This window comes from Triturus cristatus, chromosome 4_1 (assembly GCF_964204655.1).
Source record: "Triturus cristatus chromosome 4_1, aTriCri1.1, whole genome shotgun sequence".
In the NCBI taxonomy this organism is placed as follows: Eukaryota; Metazoa; Chordata; class Amphibia; order Caudata; family Salamandridae; genus Triturus; species Triturus cristatus.
Genome location: NC_140585.1, coordinates 306,070,434 through 306,091,287, shown reverse-complemented (window position 1 = coordinate 306,091,287; position 20,854 = coordinate 306,070,434). Strand labels below are relative to the sequence as shown.

The following is a 20,854-nucleotide window of genomic DNA, read 5'->3' as shown; positions in this document are numbered from 1 at the left end:
AGTTTCTCCCTTTCCGATATAACCCGGCCGGGTTAGTGTGGACAGGAGAGACATCTGGCCGTACTGAGAAATGTATCAAGTAGTGGTCCGTCCAGATTTGAGGGGAGATGTTTAAAAGTTCCACCTCCGACTCATTTGCGAATAAGAGGTCGAGTATATGCCCTCCCTGATGTGTCGGGGAGTTGACTAGTTGTTGAAGACCTAGATTATGGCATGTATACTTCAAATCTCTCAATTGATTTCTCAAGCTGGCATTCTCCCACCAGTTAAAATCTCCCAGGATGATCATGTTGGAATGCGATAGGGAAAGGTTGACAATGGTATCTAGAAGGGGTTGCTGTGAGGTTTTATTCCCCGGAGGACGGTAACACAGTAGGCCTGATAAAAGGTTACCCCTGGCATCCTGTAACGAGAAGCCCATCAATTCAAATCCTTCTGACTTATCCACTTGTAGCAGGGTGAAGTTTAATTCCTCCCTGAAAATCAGTCCTACCCCTCCTCCCATTCCCACATCTCTGGGTTTATGTAACATTTTAAATCCGTCCGGGCAGGCGAGTCCAATTTCAACTGCGGAATCTGCTCTAATCCAGGTTTCCGTAAGAAACAGAGCGTCTAGCTTAAGGTCCTCAATTAGTAACGCTATTTCAGAATAGTGCTTTACCAAGGATCTGCTGTTAACCAATCCACAGTTCAGATGGCCAGGAGTATTGGCATATGAATTTCTTGTGCTTGCCCTGGTCTCTTTGGCGCTGCCATTAAAGTCAATAACGGCAGCAGTTCCACTGTTTTCCCTCATGCCTATCTCTATCAACTGGTTTTTGGAGTACCTATGGCGTACCTTGTTAGAGTCGCATTCATCATCCAGCGTCTGGCTCTCGTCCGGAGCGCGGACGGGCGCAGACGGGCTTGCCTCTGGCGCGCCTCTGGCGCGCGCGCTGCGCGCTTGCATTACTCTGTTATTTATAGTCTCCCCGTCTAAAAGCGCTGACGCGCGTTACAAGATGGCGCTCAAAGTGTAGGAACTAGACCAATCCAAGATGGCGCTCTTGACTTTAGGAGAGAGAGTATGATCCCGCTCTAAACAGCAGGTGAGTGAATTCTGTTTTACGTGAGGGTATGCGGATAAAACACAGTTAAAAACACAGTAAACACAGTAAACACAGTAAAAGACCGAGAACCGGTCAGTAATCTAGCAGCGATGAAGGAAGATTAGCAGCAACGAGTAACCCTGAATTAGCAGCAACAAATACCCCTGGAACAAATAATGGCCCCCGTAGCAACTCACTCCTAAGGCTGAGGTTAGAGCGTAATGTATTCGATAAAAGGTACCCCTAGATGAAAAAAGAGCTACCACCTCAAATATTAAGCCTACATTTAGGGACTGTGAGCTTAAACTGGTTACTGCTGAAACTTTTTGCTGTATCTGCTACCTCTGGTCTGAGGATAAAGTCACTAGTGTGTCAGGCGTAGCACCTTAGACAGAAAAACAACATTTCCAACTTGTGCAGGGAGTAACGAGTTGATGAGGCTTGGTCTTCTGACTCAATCAGCACCGCTGCCACATTCTGTGCTGTTTGGAACCTAACTGAGAGATCTCTTGCCAGACCTGAGTAGAGGGGAGTGCAGTAATCTATTATAGAGTTCATCAAGGCACCCACTATACACTGGAGGGGCAGGATAAGCTTAAGGAAAAAAAGTTAAGCCGCGAGCTCTTAACGATAGCTTACACCTGAGAGACAGTGGGACTTCTGAGTCAAAAATTAAGCTCAGATTTTTTTGTCTGATGGATTGAGTTTAAGACGAAGAAGGTTAGGAGGATTCAGTACTGAAATTTCTGGTTTAAGGGATGTACCAAAGATGATCAGTTCGGTCTTGGTTTGATTGAACTGTTATTAGGCATCCAGTTTTGAACCTCAGATCACAATATACTTAGATCAATCCTAGCATCAACGTGGTACCCTAAGCATAGAACTTGAACTGATGAGTGGTCATAGGGCAGAGAAAATGATAATACAGCGCCTTGAGGAACATCAACAATTGCTGCTTCAAGACAAAATGACCCATTTCGTCCTGTTGGATTCTGTTTGTCAAAAAGGAGCAACTCCTGGTATACCCCAATGCCCCAGCACAGTGGGCTGGCCGCCCAACAGGAAGGCATGGTCTTCTGTGTCAAATGCAGTGGAGATGTCTAGCATCACGAACAGTGTGGCTGAACCCAAAGCAGTCACCTTAAAATCCTAGCAAAGCTCATTCAAAACTGTGATGTGGCTTAAAGCCCGACTGGATAGAGGGTACAATGTAGTTTATTTCGAGAACAGCCAAAGTTAATATTGGATTACATATTCCAGACCTTTGGTAGACGAATCTGATAATTAACTATTCACCATGTCATATACAAATATTTTGACCTGCCAGATGCAAGGAGTTGGATGATCACAACACCTTGTGCTATCCACATACGGATATTAAGCACTGGTCCTTACCACAGCTGTAGGGGAGAGTGGATAGGCACAGGAGCCAGTGGAAGGTGGTGACCCTCAAAGCTGGAGGGCCGTTGGGGTAACTGAGAGATAAACCCAATGGGAGCCAAAAAGACTATATATATATATTTTAATGTACTTACCTGTGCCATGCTCCTTCATTCTCCTGGCTTCAGTTCAGGCCAGGGCACCTCATGGAGACTCGGGCAACCCCTTTTTGCAAATCCCGATGCTGCTCTTATGCTGCAGATGAGCAGCATGAGCGAAGCGCCAGGATTGACTGGAGCCGGCTGCCTTGACGGTCCAGCAGGCACAGGAGGCCTGTGCTTGCTCTCCACCCAGCTGAGGTTTACACTGCCATGTCAGGCTGGCCGTTGCAAGAAGGCCAGCCAAAGTGACTTGTGCAGTGTAAACTGGTGGAGTGAGCACCACTCCCCTGCTGCCAGTCAGCAGCAATGCCCCGCCCCCAAACACTGCTCGGTCTGGCAGCAGTGAAAAATAAAACAGTAATTCATTTTATTACCATTTTATTTTGCACTTTTGCTGCTCTGGCAGCAGGGGGGCGACGCACCTCTGCCCTAAAAGGGGGGGAGGGGGCACCGCTACTCACAGCACTCTCTAAAAACAAACACATATTAGTGGTTCCCTAGTCGTAATACAACAGATAATGATATCTCACACAGGCCGCATCTTACATTGAGCCAGCTTGAATGACTTACGATTATGCAGAGGATTTGAGATTATTTTATGTGCTCCCTATATTACTTTACACAAGGTTTTACTTTAATGTTATTTTCATCTCCAGAGGTGTGTGTAAAAGCTATAGTCTCTTATAAGGCTTTACAAAAGATCTTAGAAAAATGGGTCTTAGAGAACAATAAGATTCAATTAGATGAACTCTTTCAAAAAGAGTGATAACGTGCAGCGTTCTGTGGTCAATACACACCTTGGAATTAGCAACAAGACCTAAGCAATACAAAAGGTCTACAGGGTAGTCACTCGAACTAATGATGTTTACATAAGTACTCATTGTACTGTGGGACTTGAACAATTAACATTTCTTTGTGGGCTGAGCCATGTGCACTATGCAAAAGCAATAAGTCACTTGAGCACAAACGTTACTCCAAACTGAGTCAACGAAACAGAGTTCCAATGTCACAAAATGATTCACTTGCATGGTACTAAGGAGCTTACCTCTCTCCATGCTCACCATACTGGTGATCTAGAAACTCAGCTGCATTCAGCTATCAACTCATCACATGGCAAGGTTCTTCTTTTGACTCATACCTGGCTTGATTCGAGGTCTTCTTAAATAATGTCTCACATGATGATAGTCCACTGAGATCTTGCTGAATCATAGCTTCAACAAGAGTCTGGGTCGGACCTTAGGACAAAGGGAATTTGGTATACCAGTAGATTGTAAGCTTTCGGGCTTGAATGGACTTTTATCTAAAACACACATGACAGTCCAAACACGGGACTGAAAACCTGATTGTTCAGATCAGCCAAACAGAATAGAAGAGATGAGATCAGGAGAAGAGAGAGCTCACAAAAGGGTTTCCAAACACTGAAGTTCTTTCTGTTAAGCAGAGTACAACATGTAACAGACTACAACAATGTTAATGACACTTGTTAAAAGTTAAACTGTAGATTGTAGGAGTCCCTCAGTCAGCGCTGAGCTCTGAATATCATCGAGTTCTGACACAATGAGGGGAGATGCTTTTCATTTCAGGGACCTGACACCCTGAATTTGCCTCCTAGGGACACTGGAATCTCCATGTTTGTTATTGTTCAGTAAGCAGGTTAAATCTAGTCTCTTTCAAAAACCAGTCCAAGGAGTACCCAGCCTTTTGAGACTCAATCACTTGACTCCAGTTTCAATTGGGATGACCAACCTCCAGGCTGAGACTCACATGAGTTATTAAACTAAAAGCCTGTTCAACGCTCCCTGGATGGCACTCTTAATTACTCTAGAAACGACTGTCCTTTCACAGGTGAAGAGGAAGAAGAAGAGCCTGAGATGCCTGTTGGCCCACGACCAAGGCCCCTGTCGGAACTTCACCTGAAAGAGAAAGCTGTCCCAATGCCCGAAGCTAGTGCTTTCTTCATCTTCCGCCCTACTAACAGGTAAGAGTGTTGGGGCTGCCAATGTTTGGTTGAGTTTGGTCATTGCTAGTAGGCAGTCATAGTGTATCGTTGTTTCCTGAGGTCCTTTTAGTTTGCCACTATTGACACTATGGAAGCATATAACATTGTATAGTTAACAGTTTATATAAAGCAAAGGTGGTGTGGACAGCACTGGGTTTCAATTCCCAATGTAATGAATCCGTGTCAATGTAAACCTGTTGTCTGCCTGAGCTGGGGAGGAGAAATGTGGTCATGGGTTTACCTTTGATAGATTCTGCTTCACGAGTGTCAGATTAGAGTGTCAATGATTGATAGCTCCATTTGGATGGCAAGCAGTGACACCCAGTAAACACTCAAATATGTTTAGGATGTGGCTCTCAACATATTAGGCAATAAAATATAGTGGCCACTAAAAGTATCTTAGATGAGATTTCAAAAGTATGTGATTGCCCGATTTGAGTCTGAGACCATACACAGTGAAACATAGTTTCCAAAGATACATACGTACAATTGCCTCAGACAATAACACTTTGGCATTACTGAGAATTTGTTTGCAGCTGAATGTACCTCCGGTCCCAGGCATTGATACTGAATTGCCACTCAAAATACGTTGTGGGCTGAAATTTCAGTGGCGACCTCAAAACGTAAGATCCATGGGTCACTTAGGGTATACCAGTGGGCGACATGCCTGAAAGAACCTTGGGGAGTGACATTTAGTGGCCATTCAAAGTATTTTGATGATGTTCCAGACAGAAACGGGAGCAGTGAAACCTAGTGGCTATTCAATTTATGCTACCGAATGAAATCCCTGATATGACCATAGGCAGAAAACCTAGTGGTCATTCAAATAAAGTGGCTTTCTGCTTTGCACTCTGGGACTTCAAGAGTCTATTCACAGCTTAGAGTACATTCACAGCATATCATATGGGGAGATGGCCAAAGCGACATTTATTGGGATTTTATGGATTTCCTCCCAGCCAATAGTGCCCCGTGACATCTACCTCTGCTGCAAACCATGTCCTCGAACATGAGAAATTTGTAAACAATACCATTTTGTATGAGAGAGGTCTCAGCTTCATGTTTAAGCAATTGAAGCCGCATTTGTTGAAAAGCCCCAACCTCGGATAGCCCTCTGTGGAAAGTACAATCAATTGGATACTAGTAGGGCAGGTACCAAGAGACTGAGAAGTTAGGCCTAGACACGGGAAAGGTCATGAGAAAGTGATGGTGAGAAAAATCAGGGTAAAAAACTTCAATGTATTATGTTTGCTAGTTGATCAGTGTTTTCTTCTTCCTCTTGCAGATTTCGCCTTCACTGCCATCGAATCGTCAATGATAACATCTTTACAAATCTGATCCTTTTCTTCATCCTGCTAAGCAGCATCTCTTTGGCTGCCGAGGACCCAGTTCGGCATTTTTCCTTTCGAAACCAAGTACGCATCTTCCTGAAAAATGCAAAACTGATTGTATCACCAACACCAGCTCATCAGAAACAAGCACTTGGTCATGAGGTTCTGGGCTTCAGGCAGGGGAGAAACAGTACATAAAAATACCTAATTGAAAAGCCTTTGTTTTAAAGGGTGTGTTATCTTTAAATTAACTTGAACTATCTGCCAGTAAATTAGAGCTTAGCTAAACTAATTGGCAACTAAAGATAAATAACTGTAAATACAACTTGCCATTTAGTAATTCAAGGAACCAGTTTCTAGGCTGGTTGGCCCTGCAAAGTACCTGAAAAACTGAAGCTATATTGATCAAATAGGGACATGTAATAATAAAAGCCAAGAATCCTGGTAAAGATATGAACATATGGACACACCCACAAGTATTTGTCTATGTATCACGAACAAAAGATTTGCACCTAGAGAACTCTCATCTTGAATATGACACAAAATCGACAGTGAGCACGTCCAGTGAGATCAGACATGTTTAGTCCATCATTTGAAAAAGGGTCATTGTAAGCACAGGATAACACAACTATCCACACAGTACAAAGTTTTTAATCCTCACATGAGGGGACAAGGCAGTCTTTGTCTCAGTTGCACGGGATTCTATGTTCAGCCAATTCTCAAGCATCCACTGTATCATAAAAGTGCATGTCTTTTTTACCATTTTAAACCATTTTGATTCCAAATGGGCTAAAATATTATGGCTCACACCTCCACCTTAAAACGCCTAACAACGTTAACCTGATTTCAAATATTACCTTGGTACTGAAGGTTTCAGCGAAAACTGCAGTAGTTCAAATGCACAATACCGGAAAATCATCACAGGAGTATGTCCATCGGGGTTTAGACTGAACAGAGGTACGGAAAGGGCTGTATCTGATGTGCATACTACTAGCAAGGAGGTCGGATCTCCTAGTATAGTGGGACATATCTGGGACCTTTAACCCCATAGATCCTGCCACACAGAATGCAGGAAGTGGCTGGGTTGTCAGAAATCGCACACAATTGGTTTTTGTCCTTATTTTTACACTGGTAGGCCCAGGTCAAGATCTCAGTAAAGTTTGGGGTACCATTGGGATCATGGTTTACTCTGCTCCTTTTTTTTATGTTTAATTACCCCCTCTACTTGTTATGCAAATCTGCTATGGCATTGCATAATTTGTCAGTCCACACAGAGATTATAATTTCATTGTCTACAGATCATGGTAAACAAGACAGGCACTACTATGCGTCAATGGATATCCGAGAGTTGGCTGAACCAAGATACCGTGCTGCTGAGAGACTGCCTGGTCTCCTCATATAGGGATCAAAGCTTGTGTACTCTGTGGGCAGGTGTGCCATTCTGTACTTAAAGTGACCCTGTGTTTTACCCACAATGCACTAAACATGGACTTAGTTACACAACACAGATGGCCAGCATCCCGTTCCGTGTGGAATCAGGACTGGTGACACTGGATTCTGGATTTGTCTCCATGGTGTTGCAGATCACCCATATCTTATTGCAAGAAATCTAGCCGATGAACGATATCTGACTGAGCTCAGGGATTGTGGCAGAAAGGTAACAAAGCTAATCTCCAAAGGTGTGGCATGTTAGAAGTACATCTGCGTACCAGTGTGAAAAATGACTACCACAGTACGCAGAAGAAAGGATTGGCACTAATTCTCTCCAGTGCAGTCAGGTTGCAAAGGCCAATCCAAATGTAAAGCACTATCTATTTCAGCATGATAAGATGTCGAGATAGGCGGTCAGTTCATCAGAAATCAGTATCAAATCTTTGTCCCTTAAATGCACACCAAAGCTCCACAAAGTCAGCCAATGAATAAAAGCAAATAAAATATAATGTGAAAATCACTGTCCATTGTATATAATACACTGGGTTAATATCAGGTGCACAAGCATTTAATAAAAACAAGTAGATCAAAAAAGTGTTAATCAGTGGATAAAAGAATGGTAAACTGACATAAGGTTTCTAGTGAAATATGCACTGAAAAATTACAGCTCGCATTTTTCCGTGGGTATAACTGAATCAACAGTGGTAAAATGTGGACAATGCGTTTATTAGCGAAATATGTTCTGGACACAAACAGGCATTTGCCAAGTTCCTGGGGTGCCTTTTTCTTAGAAGAAATTCCTCTGCAAATGGGCAAGTTATTACTTTACACATTCAGCAGAAAAAGTGAAATATATATTTGTTCAGCACGAGGAGCGTTGGATGCAAATGTCTCATGCCACAATATATATGATAATAAACTATTTCTTGGTGCAGTGAATATGCTTAATAAGTAATTATATTTTACTGGCCACAAGGACCGGATTTTTCTGGACTCAGTTTACTCCATTGATCAGGAAACTTCTCAATATGATTTTAAAAAAAGTCCTTGGCTCTGGGAGAGTTCCCGAAATCCTCTGACTGAGGAATTACATCCACTCAAGTCCTGGCTTCCATGGCACTGCAACACATTTATAGGGTGACAAATTCCTTAGTCTTAAAGACAATGCGTTGCAATTTAACCAAGGGGGTGATTAATTATTTATTTCTGCAAATAATTCCTGTGGAAGTGGTCCCATTTACTTGAGACTATCCATTGATTTCTTGCCACTCCAATAAATCAATCAAAGAATTATGTTCTGTTTTCCTAGCGATCCGTCCTGGATTTGTAGAGCCGTAATACAATTTAATTGAGAAATATAGACTCTATTCCTCTACTATTCGTGATGGTGCCAATGCTATTTCCGATGATTCTTTCCTTGCTGCCAGATTTAAACTGGCTTTGGGGACTTGGGTAAACCTTGAAAGAAAAATATACTTCTTTCTGGAAGTGATTCCAGACTCGAGGGTGGTGACCAACCCTCGAGCTCTTAACACTTGATACAACACATATTATTAGTGTTATAATGAGTGCCTAGAGAGGGTTCACTTTTGACAATGCAATGTAAGTGTGGCAGCTGTTATCATTAAAATTATTATTTCAAACATTAAATCTTCATCGTAAGTCACTGCTTTATTCTGTAGAACTGAAGTAAGGACATTGGGGTGATGTATCTGTGATTCTTGCAAAAGAGTTCTTGATTCACAGTCTTCCTAATGAACCAGATAAGGGATAGCCAAGCTACCAGGCTGTGGACATGGGGGAAAAGAGTCAAGGATAAATGCAATAGTGCAAGTGGACAGGCCTGAAGGTTGGCACTTAATTCCACCAATAGAAGGTATTTTTTTCTGAAGCTTCCAGTGGTGCACTTTGAACTATGATATCCCATTTCAGCTCAGGATTTTGACCCCGTTACCCTGTCCCCTTTTTGTTTTGCAGATTCTGTTTTATTTTGATATTGTTTTTACTGTCATTTTCACCGTAGAAATTTGCCTGAAGGTAAAGTACTTGTGTGGTGCCTGGTTGCCTCACTCACTCTCAAAATCTTGCTAACACACACCTGCTCTGGCTGGGAATGTCACTGACTATCACTAACCCCTCTATGTTTGTCTTTCAGATCCTAGGTAACGCTGACTATGTCTTCACTAGTATCTTTACTGTGGAAATTATTCTTAAGGTAATGACTGTGAGCAAGAAGCCAGTCTTTATCACGCTCTTTTCACGCTCTATGCATACATCCACTGCGTGCCACCTCGACAACCAAGCCTTTACCTGTCTCTTCTGTGCTTCCCTTTAGCTCATCAGTGAACTAAGTTTAAACTCCAGTCTATTTTTGATGTTTTACTAATCCTCAAGTGAAGCTTTCGTGCACTTAGTTTCTGTGGCCAAAATAGTTGTTTCCTAAATGTAAAACTAGCATCTGATAGTTGTGATGTTTCATATCTGCCATATCCTGCACAGGATTTATGTTTTTCCAATTCTCCTACAGGGCATGTTACACAATGCCGCTGCGTATTGTCCGTAGGCAACTCAACCATAAGAATTTGGTCGTCATTGTTCCAGGGTGACTTCTCCTCAAGTCTGGCTTGTTATTGATACTTTTATTTCAGTCTACTTAGAATATTTCTGTTGTGTAAATCCAGTCCCTAGGGGCAGCACAACACTTTTTGGTTAGAGAAACAATAACAAATATTTACTAATTGACAAAGTATAAGGCATAATGTAGGTGAAGATGCATACAAATGCATGCAAAGACCAATGGGTGGAGCGGGGAGTGGAAGAGAATATTAGACCCAGACATGAAAGTAAGATAAGATCGTGTTTGAGTTCGTTCCTGAAGGAGCGAAGTATGCGGTTTGTCTCAGATGAAGGCATAGAGATGGCCTAATGCCTTAAACCAGGCTCATGTTTTCTCACTGTTTCTGTGTTTGCTCTTGGGGCCTCTGGTTTGCCAGCTTGGTGCTATGTGTGGTGCAGCCGTGACGAAAGAGGTAAAGCTGGTCCACTCAGTAGTCCAGTTTGCTGGCACAGAGAGTCTTGCAAATTCTGGGAAGCGATAAGAACCTAGTGAATGGCAAGAGGGGGAGCCAGAGTAGGTCCTGAAGTATGTGCATGATGGAAACGCATTCAGGACAATGTTCAGGGGTGGAGGCCTGGACACCAAAGAGCAAAGAGATGCTTCTATGACAGTGCAAGAGAACGAGTGAAGATCTTGGTTGGAAGGAATGGTTAGTGCTTTGTGTTTTCTTTGTCACATTCTCTTTAAAGGAACAGAAGCAATTGATGTTGAAGCCTAGGGTGAAAGATGAGATGCAGAAGCCAACCAACTGCCTATTGTTAGACCGGTCTTTGATTTGTGGTTGGAGCTTTGTACCATTTAGAAGGATGGATTTGGCATTATTTGAACTAAATCTTAAATCGACCACCGTTATCCAGGATTAGATGCTGGTAACACTTTAAATTACAGCTCCATTTAATCTGCCTCTTGATGAAGTGTGAAGCTAGAAGGATTCCCATAGGGACTGAAGATCACCGGAGCAAAGGTTAGACCTTGGGTGGCACTCCATATTTACTGGAAAATAATAATACTTTGGCAGAGTCCAATTGGACGTATTTTTCACACACATAGTATGAGCTGAATGAGTTTAGTACTGTTTGATGTGGGTGGTGATTACAATTGGTAATTAACTGTCAAATGCCGCTGTTTTATTCACAAGTCAGACTCCCACAAAACATCTCACACATTCTGTATTGTGTAATTAGCTGGAGCAACACCATTTTCACCTATTTCAGTAGGGAGAAGAAGCAATTATAAAAGAAAGAAAGAAAGGAAGTGTATATGGGCATATTCATGTGGCTCAATGTTAAATATGCATTTTCTTACATTGAGGAAAAACACGTCTGTTTGCTTATGCAATTAACGGATCCTACACATTAGTGTGTGCCGTAAATGAATGGGATAGTGCTCACATCCCAAGGTCGTTTTGGTGTCTATTTGTGAAATGGATGTGGCGAAATCTTCTGCTGCCAGAGATGTTCTTGTCTTGCATAAACTTCTCAACTCCTTCATATTTGTTGTGCACGTGCAGAACAAGATAAGCCACATATACACAAGTTTTTAGGTGGACGCCCCCACTTCCACGGGCCTATTTGATCCAAGAAGCATATTGTAATAAATAAGACAGGCAGCTTGAGGATACGGCTATTTGCAATTCACCCTTGCAAGTTCATTGGTATTACTTTGTTGTCATAATAATAAAAAAATACATTACAACTTTCTGTTCACAAAGTAAAGATGTACGAGCACTACAAGCTACATCGAAAATGAGAGCCCATTGACAAATGTACCTCTATTGAATATTTTACTATTACAAGGCAAACTTATCTTCTGACTCTTTTATACAACACTCTTCGCTGCTACTGCAGTTGTTGTAGGCCATACCGTAGCTTGATTATGGTATTTTCTTTCTAGGACAGCTGGCAGAATAGCTAACTAAGCCACTTAACTATTCCCAAATACCTTCTGTAAGAAAAAAGCCAGGACTATTGGCGTTGTCACTGCATGTTTAAGAAAAGCTTGAAATGTTGCCTTTGTCAATGCTGGTTTGATTTTTTTAAATGGAAGGCACAGCCAAGCCATGCTGCACAAAACAATAAGTGCTTGAGTGAGAGTTACAGGTAGATGTATTATTTAGTAAGTTATTGAGTAAGTCTGTAAGCTGGTCAATATCACACATTCAGTAAGATATTCATTCAGTTAAGTCAATGTCTATTGGTCAGTGAGTGACTATCAGTAATTCAATAGTTGTTAAGCTGTTGAGTCAGGGGTATTGATTTACTCTGATATCCATGGTAAATATTTACAAGAAGATTCCTTTTTTTTGGCTTCTATCCTGAATATTCATGCCATGTTTTTGAGGGTTTAACATAACAAGAGAATACTACTAATCTAACATAGATCACTAAAACCTAATTTTCTTTTGCAAAACTATTACATGTTCAGTCCTATTTCCTCTGTTTTGATTCATGTGATGAGAAAAATGCCACCAACAGCTATAAAACATCTCTAAAATATTTTTTTCTGAATGGTTATAGCAGCCTGTCGAGTGAGTAAATTCAATGTCATTAGTTTCTCCATCTTACATTTTATTAATGTGGATAAAAAAGTTCACCTTCATAATCAGGTATTTCAAATGTGTGCCCTTGACCGGGGTTAAGAATACATCTTTTAGGTTAAATGTTATTTAGGAGGTTTAAAACATCGCAATTATTAGTCCAAAAGAACTGTTAACCAAAATGTTTTGAAAGGTTTTACAAGCAAAATCATGCTTTAAGAAAATAGAGGTTAACAACTGAAATAAATAAACAGTGTTTTTTCTATTAATGAAAGATTTAATGGGCATTACCTCTGGTAGAACTTAATTATGATAGAAGTAAAAATAAGGCAAAAATGCCCCTCCTAATTAAACCAAGAGCATGCAGTCTTAATGCTTTTCCTATATGGAGGTACCCTTTCTACCCAGATAAATTCTTTGCAGAAGAGGGGAAAGTGTATAGTTTTCTAGTAAACTTTCAGCTAGAGAAATGTTAGTTCAATTGAATGAAACCTTTTATGGTATTCACTCTGATGTTTAAACTGGGTATTTTCTTTTTTCTGCACTCCTCGTTAACTCATAGTGCCAACTCTACCAAATTCTTTTACTGAACTTCTATAACAATAGTTCTAACTTATCATCTTTTTAAAGTTATGATTCTTAAACTTTTTCTTTGATACAAGTATTTTTCCAGTACGTGTCAATGACTCGTTAAGATGTCTCCAAGAAATGCATTGTGACATACTGGCAAGTTTCCATTGAATAAAACTTCTTAAAATAAACTAACCCAATATGTTCTGTTTATTGGAGCTGGGAACAACACTACCGTTGTTGGAAATCAAGATTTAAATAGGAATCACATTTTTCAGACATTTGGGGTTTAAAAAGCAAGAGATGAGGTGTAGCTCACCCGGCAAAAGAGAAGCATGGAAGTATATCTTTGTCTCCCTGCCTCCACACAGTCCGATCTATTTGGTGTATCCATCCAGTTGGAGAACCAGCAGATAGAATGAGGAATAGTACTAGGATAACAGAGGTCAGTTTCCAGGAATTCATGCAGCGCATCACACTCCCTCTACAGACATGGCAAAAGGAAATAAGACGACAATTCCGCTGTAGCCTATGAGACTGAGGACCACCACCGGTTTGTGGTGGAGAGTGACAAAGATGTTCGCCAGCACATAGTGTGAGCATGGAGCAGGCCGACCTGGCTTACAGTTCGAAGGGATTAAAATATTACTCTCCTAAAAAGAGTTGGAGGCCCAGAGATGAGATGTCAGGGAATGCAAATCATACAGTACCTAAAAAAATAAGGAAGCACCAAGATCCTACAAAGAAAATGGTTGAAGCACTGGGACATCCGAAAGTAAAGTGGTTAGGCTCACAAGAAGTGAGACAATTCTAATGACATATATGGAGGATGCATTTGTTCAAAAGAAATGAGGAGACACTAGAATCTCAACTAGATGGACTATCTATGGATATCAACAGCATGAAGCATGTATGATTACTGACTCTGAAAATGAGATGGGGGGAATTTAAAGCGTTACTGGCGTGCAGTGAAAAATGATGATCTAAGGAATACTAGAAGCCACAAGTGGCGAGGAACTTAAAATCAACAGGATTTACTGACTCATACCATATCCCATCGATCTTAAAGGGACAAGTGCCACTGATATCACTGGACACTTGTGCAACTGAAAGAAGCTAGGATAAATAGTTGTGTGAATATAGGACAATACATTAACAGGAACACCAGGCACACAACAATGATACAAAGGAGATATACTACAAAGGGAAATGTATTCTGCTACTCCCATCACCGGTTAATGGACAGAGGAGGACATTAGGAAGACATTAGGAAATGTCTGGTGGATATTCAAACCGAGGTTTTGGCATCCAATTAAACTGTGGACCCGGTATTGGAGGACAGTGTTCATTAAGGGTGTTACCCACTAAACCATTTAGCAATGTGCAAGTGGTCTTGCAATGCACTAGCCAGTTTTAGATTTTAAACCTCAGCCACCCAGCACCAACAGCAGATGCATTATCTTTCCAGTCCTGGTTTTAGGTCTCGCCTACTGTTGTCAAAAGATCTTTAGTGTATAATAGTAAGATTTAGAGTGGGCTTGGCTCATTAATTATCATTGGCTGCCTTTCTTATTACTCTCAATGTTTCCCATTCAATGGCTTTACTTTCCCTGCTTCTGTTTGCCTCTAAACTGGAGCCTAGCTTTTTTTTACTATACTTTTTATCAGAAAGACGTATAGCCTTCAACAGCTGACAACAGAGAACGACTTTTTCTTTTGCTCTCAGCCGCCATGGGAGTGCATATGCTTTCTTGCTTTCCCCTCCTTGTGCTGCCTATCCCCCATCTCCGCCCCTATGCTCTCAGTTTTGCTTCATTTGACAATTGCTTACCTTCCACTCCATGATATGCTTAGCTTTTATTCGTACCCCCCTACCTCCACCATTGCTCCTCGCACTCCTTGATCACTGCTGATCCCTGCATACTAAGTGGCTTCCTCCGTTGTTCTACTGACCCTCTTCTTACTTTTGCAGATTTTTTGCTTTTTGTGCGTTCTGGCAGCTTCAGTTTGCTAAGGGCTGCTCCTTTTGTCTGTAATGCACTTATGTACACCTTTTATTTTTTAATGGTGGTGCTTGGTACATGAAAGTTAAAGGGAAATTCAAAGTAAAAAGAAAATGGATAAGTCAAAGACAATTTTTAGAACCTCCAGGGATATATGGGCCAGATATGCAAATAAATGGCTGTAAATTGCGCCAGTATTTTTGTGACTAGTAAAGAATTGTAAGAACCAACCTATGTACTAATCGGTCAGTTTGCAAAATTGCAAATTGTAGTGGGTCTTAATCAGCCTACCTCATGAATGAGGTAGGTCACAAATTGTGACTCACTACTATTGGATGCCCTCACAAAGAAGGTGGGTCAACAGATTATCAGGTAAAAAAAAGAAATTTATAAAGGGGTAGGGGTCCCAAATGGAGCCCTTCCGTTTGGGAAATGCGTTAGCACCCCAACTTGGAGTTTGTAATTTTTCAATGTTTTTCAATCGGATTAAGGTCACAAAACATTGATACATATCATCAGTATTTGGAAGGAATTCCCCCAACATGCAGCTTCTAAATACCAATTCAGTATGTGGTGAAAATCCAATTTTAGGAGACGGTAAAAGTTTAGCGACTCCTATAAGGGAAACCGAGCACTCCAAAATAATTTTACTGGTCGCAAACACCAAATCAAATTGTTTATGACTGTTAAAATTCTTAGTACATGTGGCCCATTATTCCTTAGTTAATGTTTCCCATGTAATCCCACATCCCATCAAACTATGGGTTTGAGTCTGATATTTCAAAGCTTCAGTAGAGCGGGTAAGAGTGAACGTTGCCTTGAAGCCAAGCCAACTCTGGCAAGGAGGGATGACTTTGTGTAATTTCAAATATGTTAAGGTAGTTTCTGCCAGTATGTACTTGGAATAGGTCCCAAAAGGCTAACCTGCAGGACTAGGTTGCTTTTGGGCCACCAATAACACACAATCTTTCATTTGTTTTCTGTGTGCCTAATACAGATGACAGCGTATGGGGCTTTTCTCCACAAGGGTTCCTTCTGCAGAAATTACTTTAACATCCTGGACCTGCTGGTGGTCGGCGTTTCCCTCATCTCCTTTGGTATACAGTAAGTCGACAATTGTATCTTGAGGGCTGTCTTAATGGAGGGCATGAGGAGAACCAGAGATTTACATGTGTGAAACTGGTCATTTGCATTTGTGAGATCAGCTCTCTACTATCAAGTCCTTTCAGACCTTCATATTTATTTACCAATTTCACAAATTAATTCACAATCATTCTGATTTTTTTCTTTCATCTTGCACTTTACATTCATGAGAAATTTGTGAAACATCAATCTCAACTCTCTTTTATCTAGCCCTACCTGTTCTTCAGGCAATGTTTTCTCTGGTAACTTGTAAAGTGTTCTTTGCATAAGCCTCTGATCCAGACAACCAGTGCTTGACAAGGAAATATAAAAGTGTAGGCACTCACTATTTCAGAGTACATGTTTGCTCCTGAAAAGTGAAGGTACTTTCCAATTAAACGTATTGCACCCCTGCTAAAAAAAAGTGCAGGTACACTCCCTTTCAAATTCAAGAAGTGCAGGTACTGTGTACCCATGAGTATCTGCCCATTTGAAAGCACTGCAGAAAACCAGTATAATTTGTGAAAGAAAAAGGGCCGATGCCCAAGGCTCTTCTCAGAAGCCTGCTGCCAGTCCAACTAAATGTTGGCACTCTGAATACCGAAGCTTCGTAGTCTTGTATCAACCTCCCATCTCTTTAATCCGCTATCGGACACTCCCTGCCACTTTATCTTACAACTTTCTCCCTTTGGGACATTTTTTCCGTCATTCTCTTCTTTTTTGTTTCCCCTGTGTTTATTTTTCCACTCTTGCTCTCAGTCATTATTTGATGAGGAAAAATAAGTACTGGTCCCAAAAAATGAGTGCTGGTACACCTCTTTGGCAACCACCAGCTCAAATTAAGCACTGCAAACAGATCTGTAAAAATAACTACAGTATCAATAGCCTAAACCCCTTTTAGTGGCAAGACTTTCGTGTTTTTATTGGACAGGACATCATTTGGTTGAGAACAATACAAATGTATTTTCTGACTTAACTTATTAAAGTTGCCATGTATTTATAGGACACTAAAGGGGGAATACCTGTTCCCACCAACAACAAGCTTTTGCATAGCCAATAGGTCTCGCCTTTTGGACCTTATAAGTGTTTAGTCATGCAGCACATTATCCTGGGACCTGTGCTGCCGGGGATGTAAGATCAATACAATTATTACACACTGGGTGTGAAAGAAAGAGTGAATAGCTTTTGTGCATGACACTAGAGCAGGATGAGCGTGTGTAAGAAACAGTAAAACGGCTGCACCTTAAAGAATGCATTCATCTTCTGTACAGCATGCTGAACAGTGCGTTTTGCACCAAGAAAAGTATGCAAAAAATAAAAAGCGCTATAAAGGCAACTCACAGCCAACCATCCCAAACTCCTTTATGTAGTGCCATAACACTGACTAAATAATGTTGTAATGTCATAGGAGGAGCTCAAACAATTTAAAAGTGTGCGAGAAGCAAATCAGAGGCAAAGGTTTAAAAAACGTGAATATTTTGGCATACTATCTCCATACTTACATGAATAAGTGGCAGCTGCATACGGTGCCCGCTGAAACATGCCCTCAATACATGACTGCACCACAGCATGCTGCTTGTTAAAAAAAATCCTTTGCAATAAAATAACAAAAGCATGAACCAACAAAGGGGCATATTTACAAGGGCTTTATCTCTGCTTTTTTGGCGTACAAAGCTAAAAGAGCGGAGATAAAACCAGCGCCCTATTGACAAGAGGGTGCTAACATGCATAATCGCATGTTAGCACCCTTTTTCCCAACGCCTCACTTTGCATCTCCAATGAGATGCAAAGTGGGCGTTAATGGGCGTACCCAAGATGTACTACCTTGCAAATATTGCTGATGTTTACATCGCGATATTTATAAGGCAGCCCACATGATTTTAGCACACATTAGATTTTGGCGAAAACGTCTGTTTTCGCCAAAACCTAACGTCTGCTAAAATCCTGACTTAGCCATCCCTAACATAGGGGGTGGATTATGCTGATACGACCCTGTGGGTCGTATCATCAAGGTTATCGCCCTTTTGCAGGGAACATCACTGGAAAACCAGCGATGTTCCCTGCAAAAGGGCGATAACCTCGCTATCTCTGGAATTTTTATCGCCCTGGAGTAATGCGTTGTTAATAACGCGCTATCAGGGCGATAAATACCAGAGATAGCCTGCGATAATATAATTATCGCTAAGCATGGCCAGCGATAATTATCGCTGGCTGTTGTTAGTATGCCCCAAAGTTGTTAGCACAGAAACACTGAAACAGGAAACTCCTACAAGAATCAGCACCTGTAGCTAAAATCTCAAAGCTTCTAAGGTGGCCCTAAAGTTAACAGCACATAAGAAGGATGTGTTAAGTCTGTTATTATGCCAGCCTGGCACAGGACCATATAAAAAAACCTAGTACAACAAACTCAACATCTAACCAGCGCTCAGTTTGGCGAGACCCTTTTGAATATTGGAGTCTCACAGAAGTGATGCAGGCAGGACGCCATTCCCTAAGCAAGAGCAAGGAAAAAGAAAACAAGAATTGGCAAAGCCAATAGGTATGGGTTTGTCTGGAAGTCTTTTTCTTTGTTTTTGTCATGGCTTTTGTAAAACGTTATTACTGGTAAAGTTGTTGGGTGCTCGTAGTCCAAAACAAAATACATTGATGACAGCAAGCACATTTTTGGTCTCCAAAAGCACACTTTACCTACTTCACACACATAGTTTAAGGTTCTCACCTGGGAATAACTGGTATGGAAATAAAATATGCCTCCTCATTTTAGGCAACCCTTCTGAGGCTGCGCACCATATAAATGGCCTGCTCGAGGTTTGTCTCACTTGCCCCTAAGCAAACCTATAACACGCACGCCACTCTTACATAATTTCACATGCATAGAAACAGCCATAAAATGCATGCAATGAGGTTACTACATTCGTGTGCCTTTGTGACAAGGCTGTGCCAAGGTAAACAACGGCCGGCAGTGGAATCAGCAGCGGAGAAAATATAGAGCTGGGCTCTGGGACATAAAATGCTGTCTAACAAAAAGAGTGAAGAGCAAAGAAATTAACAGAACTGTACCTTCACCGCGCGCCTCCTATAAGCAACGCTGTCTAGAATGATAAGGATGACCAGGCTATTCTTTTCTTGTCTGAACGTCTGCTGAAACTTGTATTCACATTGAGTTAATTTTAGGAGTCAGACACCTTCCTTTATCAAACTGTAATTATTTGCCATAAAGATGAAATCATAAGTCTGACTGAAAGAATACTTGAATGCTTTTTAGATCATATGCTTGTCCTATCTTTTTATGTTTGGAGGCTCCGTAGTCGTAAAAATTACTATAAGTAAAATTAAACTTGCAGTTTGTGAGTACTAATAAGAAACCAAGTTACTTACCTGTAACGGTAGTTCTCCTGTATTGGAGCTTTCATAGATTCACATGCCTGAATCAGAATAGCAAGCAGTAAATCATAGCAAATTTTTTGTTACCCAAGACCTGGAACAAGGGAACATATGTAGTGTGATAAAAACAGTCTTCCCATACCAATACACACAGAACAAACACTCTGCAAATTGCATATAATACAATAAATAACAATAAAATGTGCAAATGTGACCAATAAAGGAAGGAGGGATGGTAAAGAGGGCTCACCGTTACTGGATAAGGTTCCTCAGCACCGCTTCTCCCACCGCCACATCTCTTCCTGTGGCTGCATCCAAGCAGTAATGCCTGGTGAAGGTGTGCGTACTTGTCCAGGTCGCTGCCTGCAGATATCCTGGATTGGCACTCCCGCAAACAAAACAGTGGAGGTGGACACTGCTCTTGTCGAATGGGCATGGACTTGTGTATTCAGAGGTCGTCCAGCTGCCTGATGACAATACTCTATCGCACTGGAAATCCATCTGGCAATTCCCCTTTTTGACAAAGGGAAATCCTTTCTGGGTGGGCTGAAGGCGACAAAAAGTTGTGAAGACTTGCGGAAAGGTCTAGTCTTTTGCAAATAGAACTTTACACATCGTTGGACATCCAGCGAGTGGAGAGCTTTTTCCGCCGCTGTTGTTGGTTGAGGAAAGAACCGTTTGAGAATTAGTGGCTCATTTAAATGAAAATCAGTTGGTACTTTTGGAATTAATTTTGGATTAGTCCTGGGTATCATTCTGTCCTCTTTGAATTGTAAGAAAGGGTCTTGGATCGTGAGAGCCTGTATTTCCCCCACTCTCCTGGCTGAATTGAGCGCGATGAGAAGCACAACTTTCCACAACAGGAATTTAAGATCTGCCCTGTGTATTGGCTCAAAGGGCTGTTTCATTAATTGGGAAAGAACAATGTTCAATTGCCAGAGAGGTGGTGGAGGCTTTACTGGAGGAAAAACCCGGAACAATCCCTTCATGAATTGTTTGATGGCTCTTGCGGACCACAGAGATGGTCCAGAGGAAGTCCTTCTGTAGCGTGATATTGCGGCTAGATGTACCTTTATAGATGCATGAGCCAAACCAGACTTTGCCAAAAGCAAAATGTATGGAATAATCTCGTGCGCTGCCGAGTTCAGAGGATGAATGTTACATCTTTTGCATCATAAGCAGAATCTCTTCCACTTCATCCTGTACGTTTTGTTCGTACTATCCGCTCTGGCTCT

General features: G+C 41.4%; 1 protein-coding gene across 1 annotated transcript in view; it reads left to right on the top strand.

Annotated features, from left to right (window-relative positions):
• CACNA1C (calcium voltage-gated channel subunit alpha1 C) overlaps positions 1–20,854 on the top strand; it is a 2,189,932-nt gene that overhangs the window by 1,536,905 nt on the left and 632,173 nt on the right. The window contains exons 19-22 of the mRNA XM_085652198.1: positions 4,475–4,607; positions 5,911–6,040; positions 9,543–9,602; positions 16,111–16,217. Coding sequence (XP_085508324.1) covers positions 4,475–4,607; positions 5,911–6,040; positions 9,543–9,602; positions 16,111–16,217 — 430 coding nt within the window. The remainder of the gene's footprint in view (positions 1–4,474; positions 4,608–5,910; positions 6,041–9,542; positions 9,603–16,110; positions 16,218–20,854) is intronic.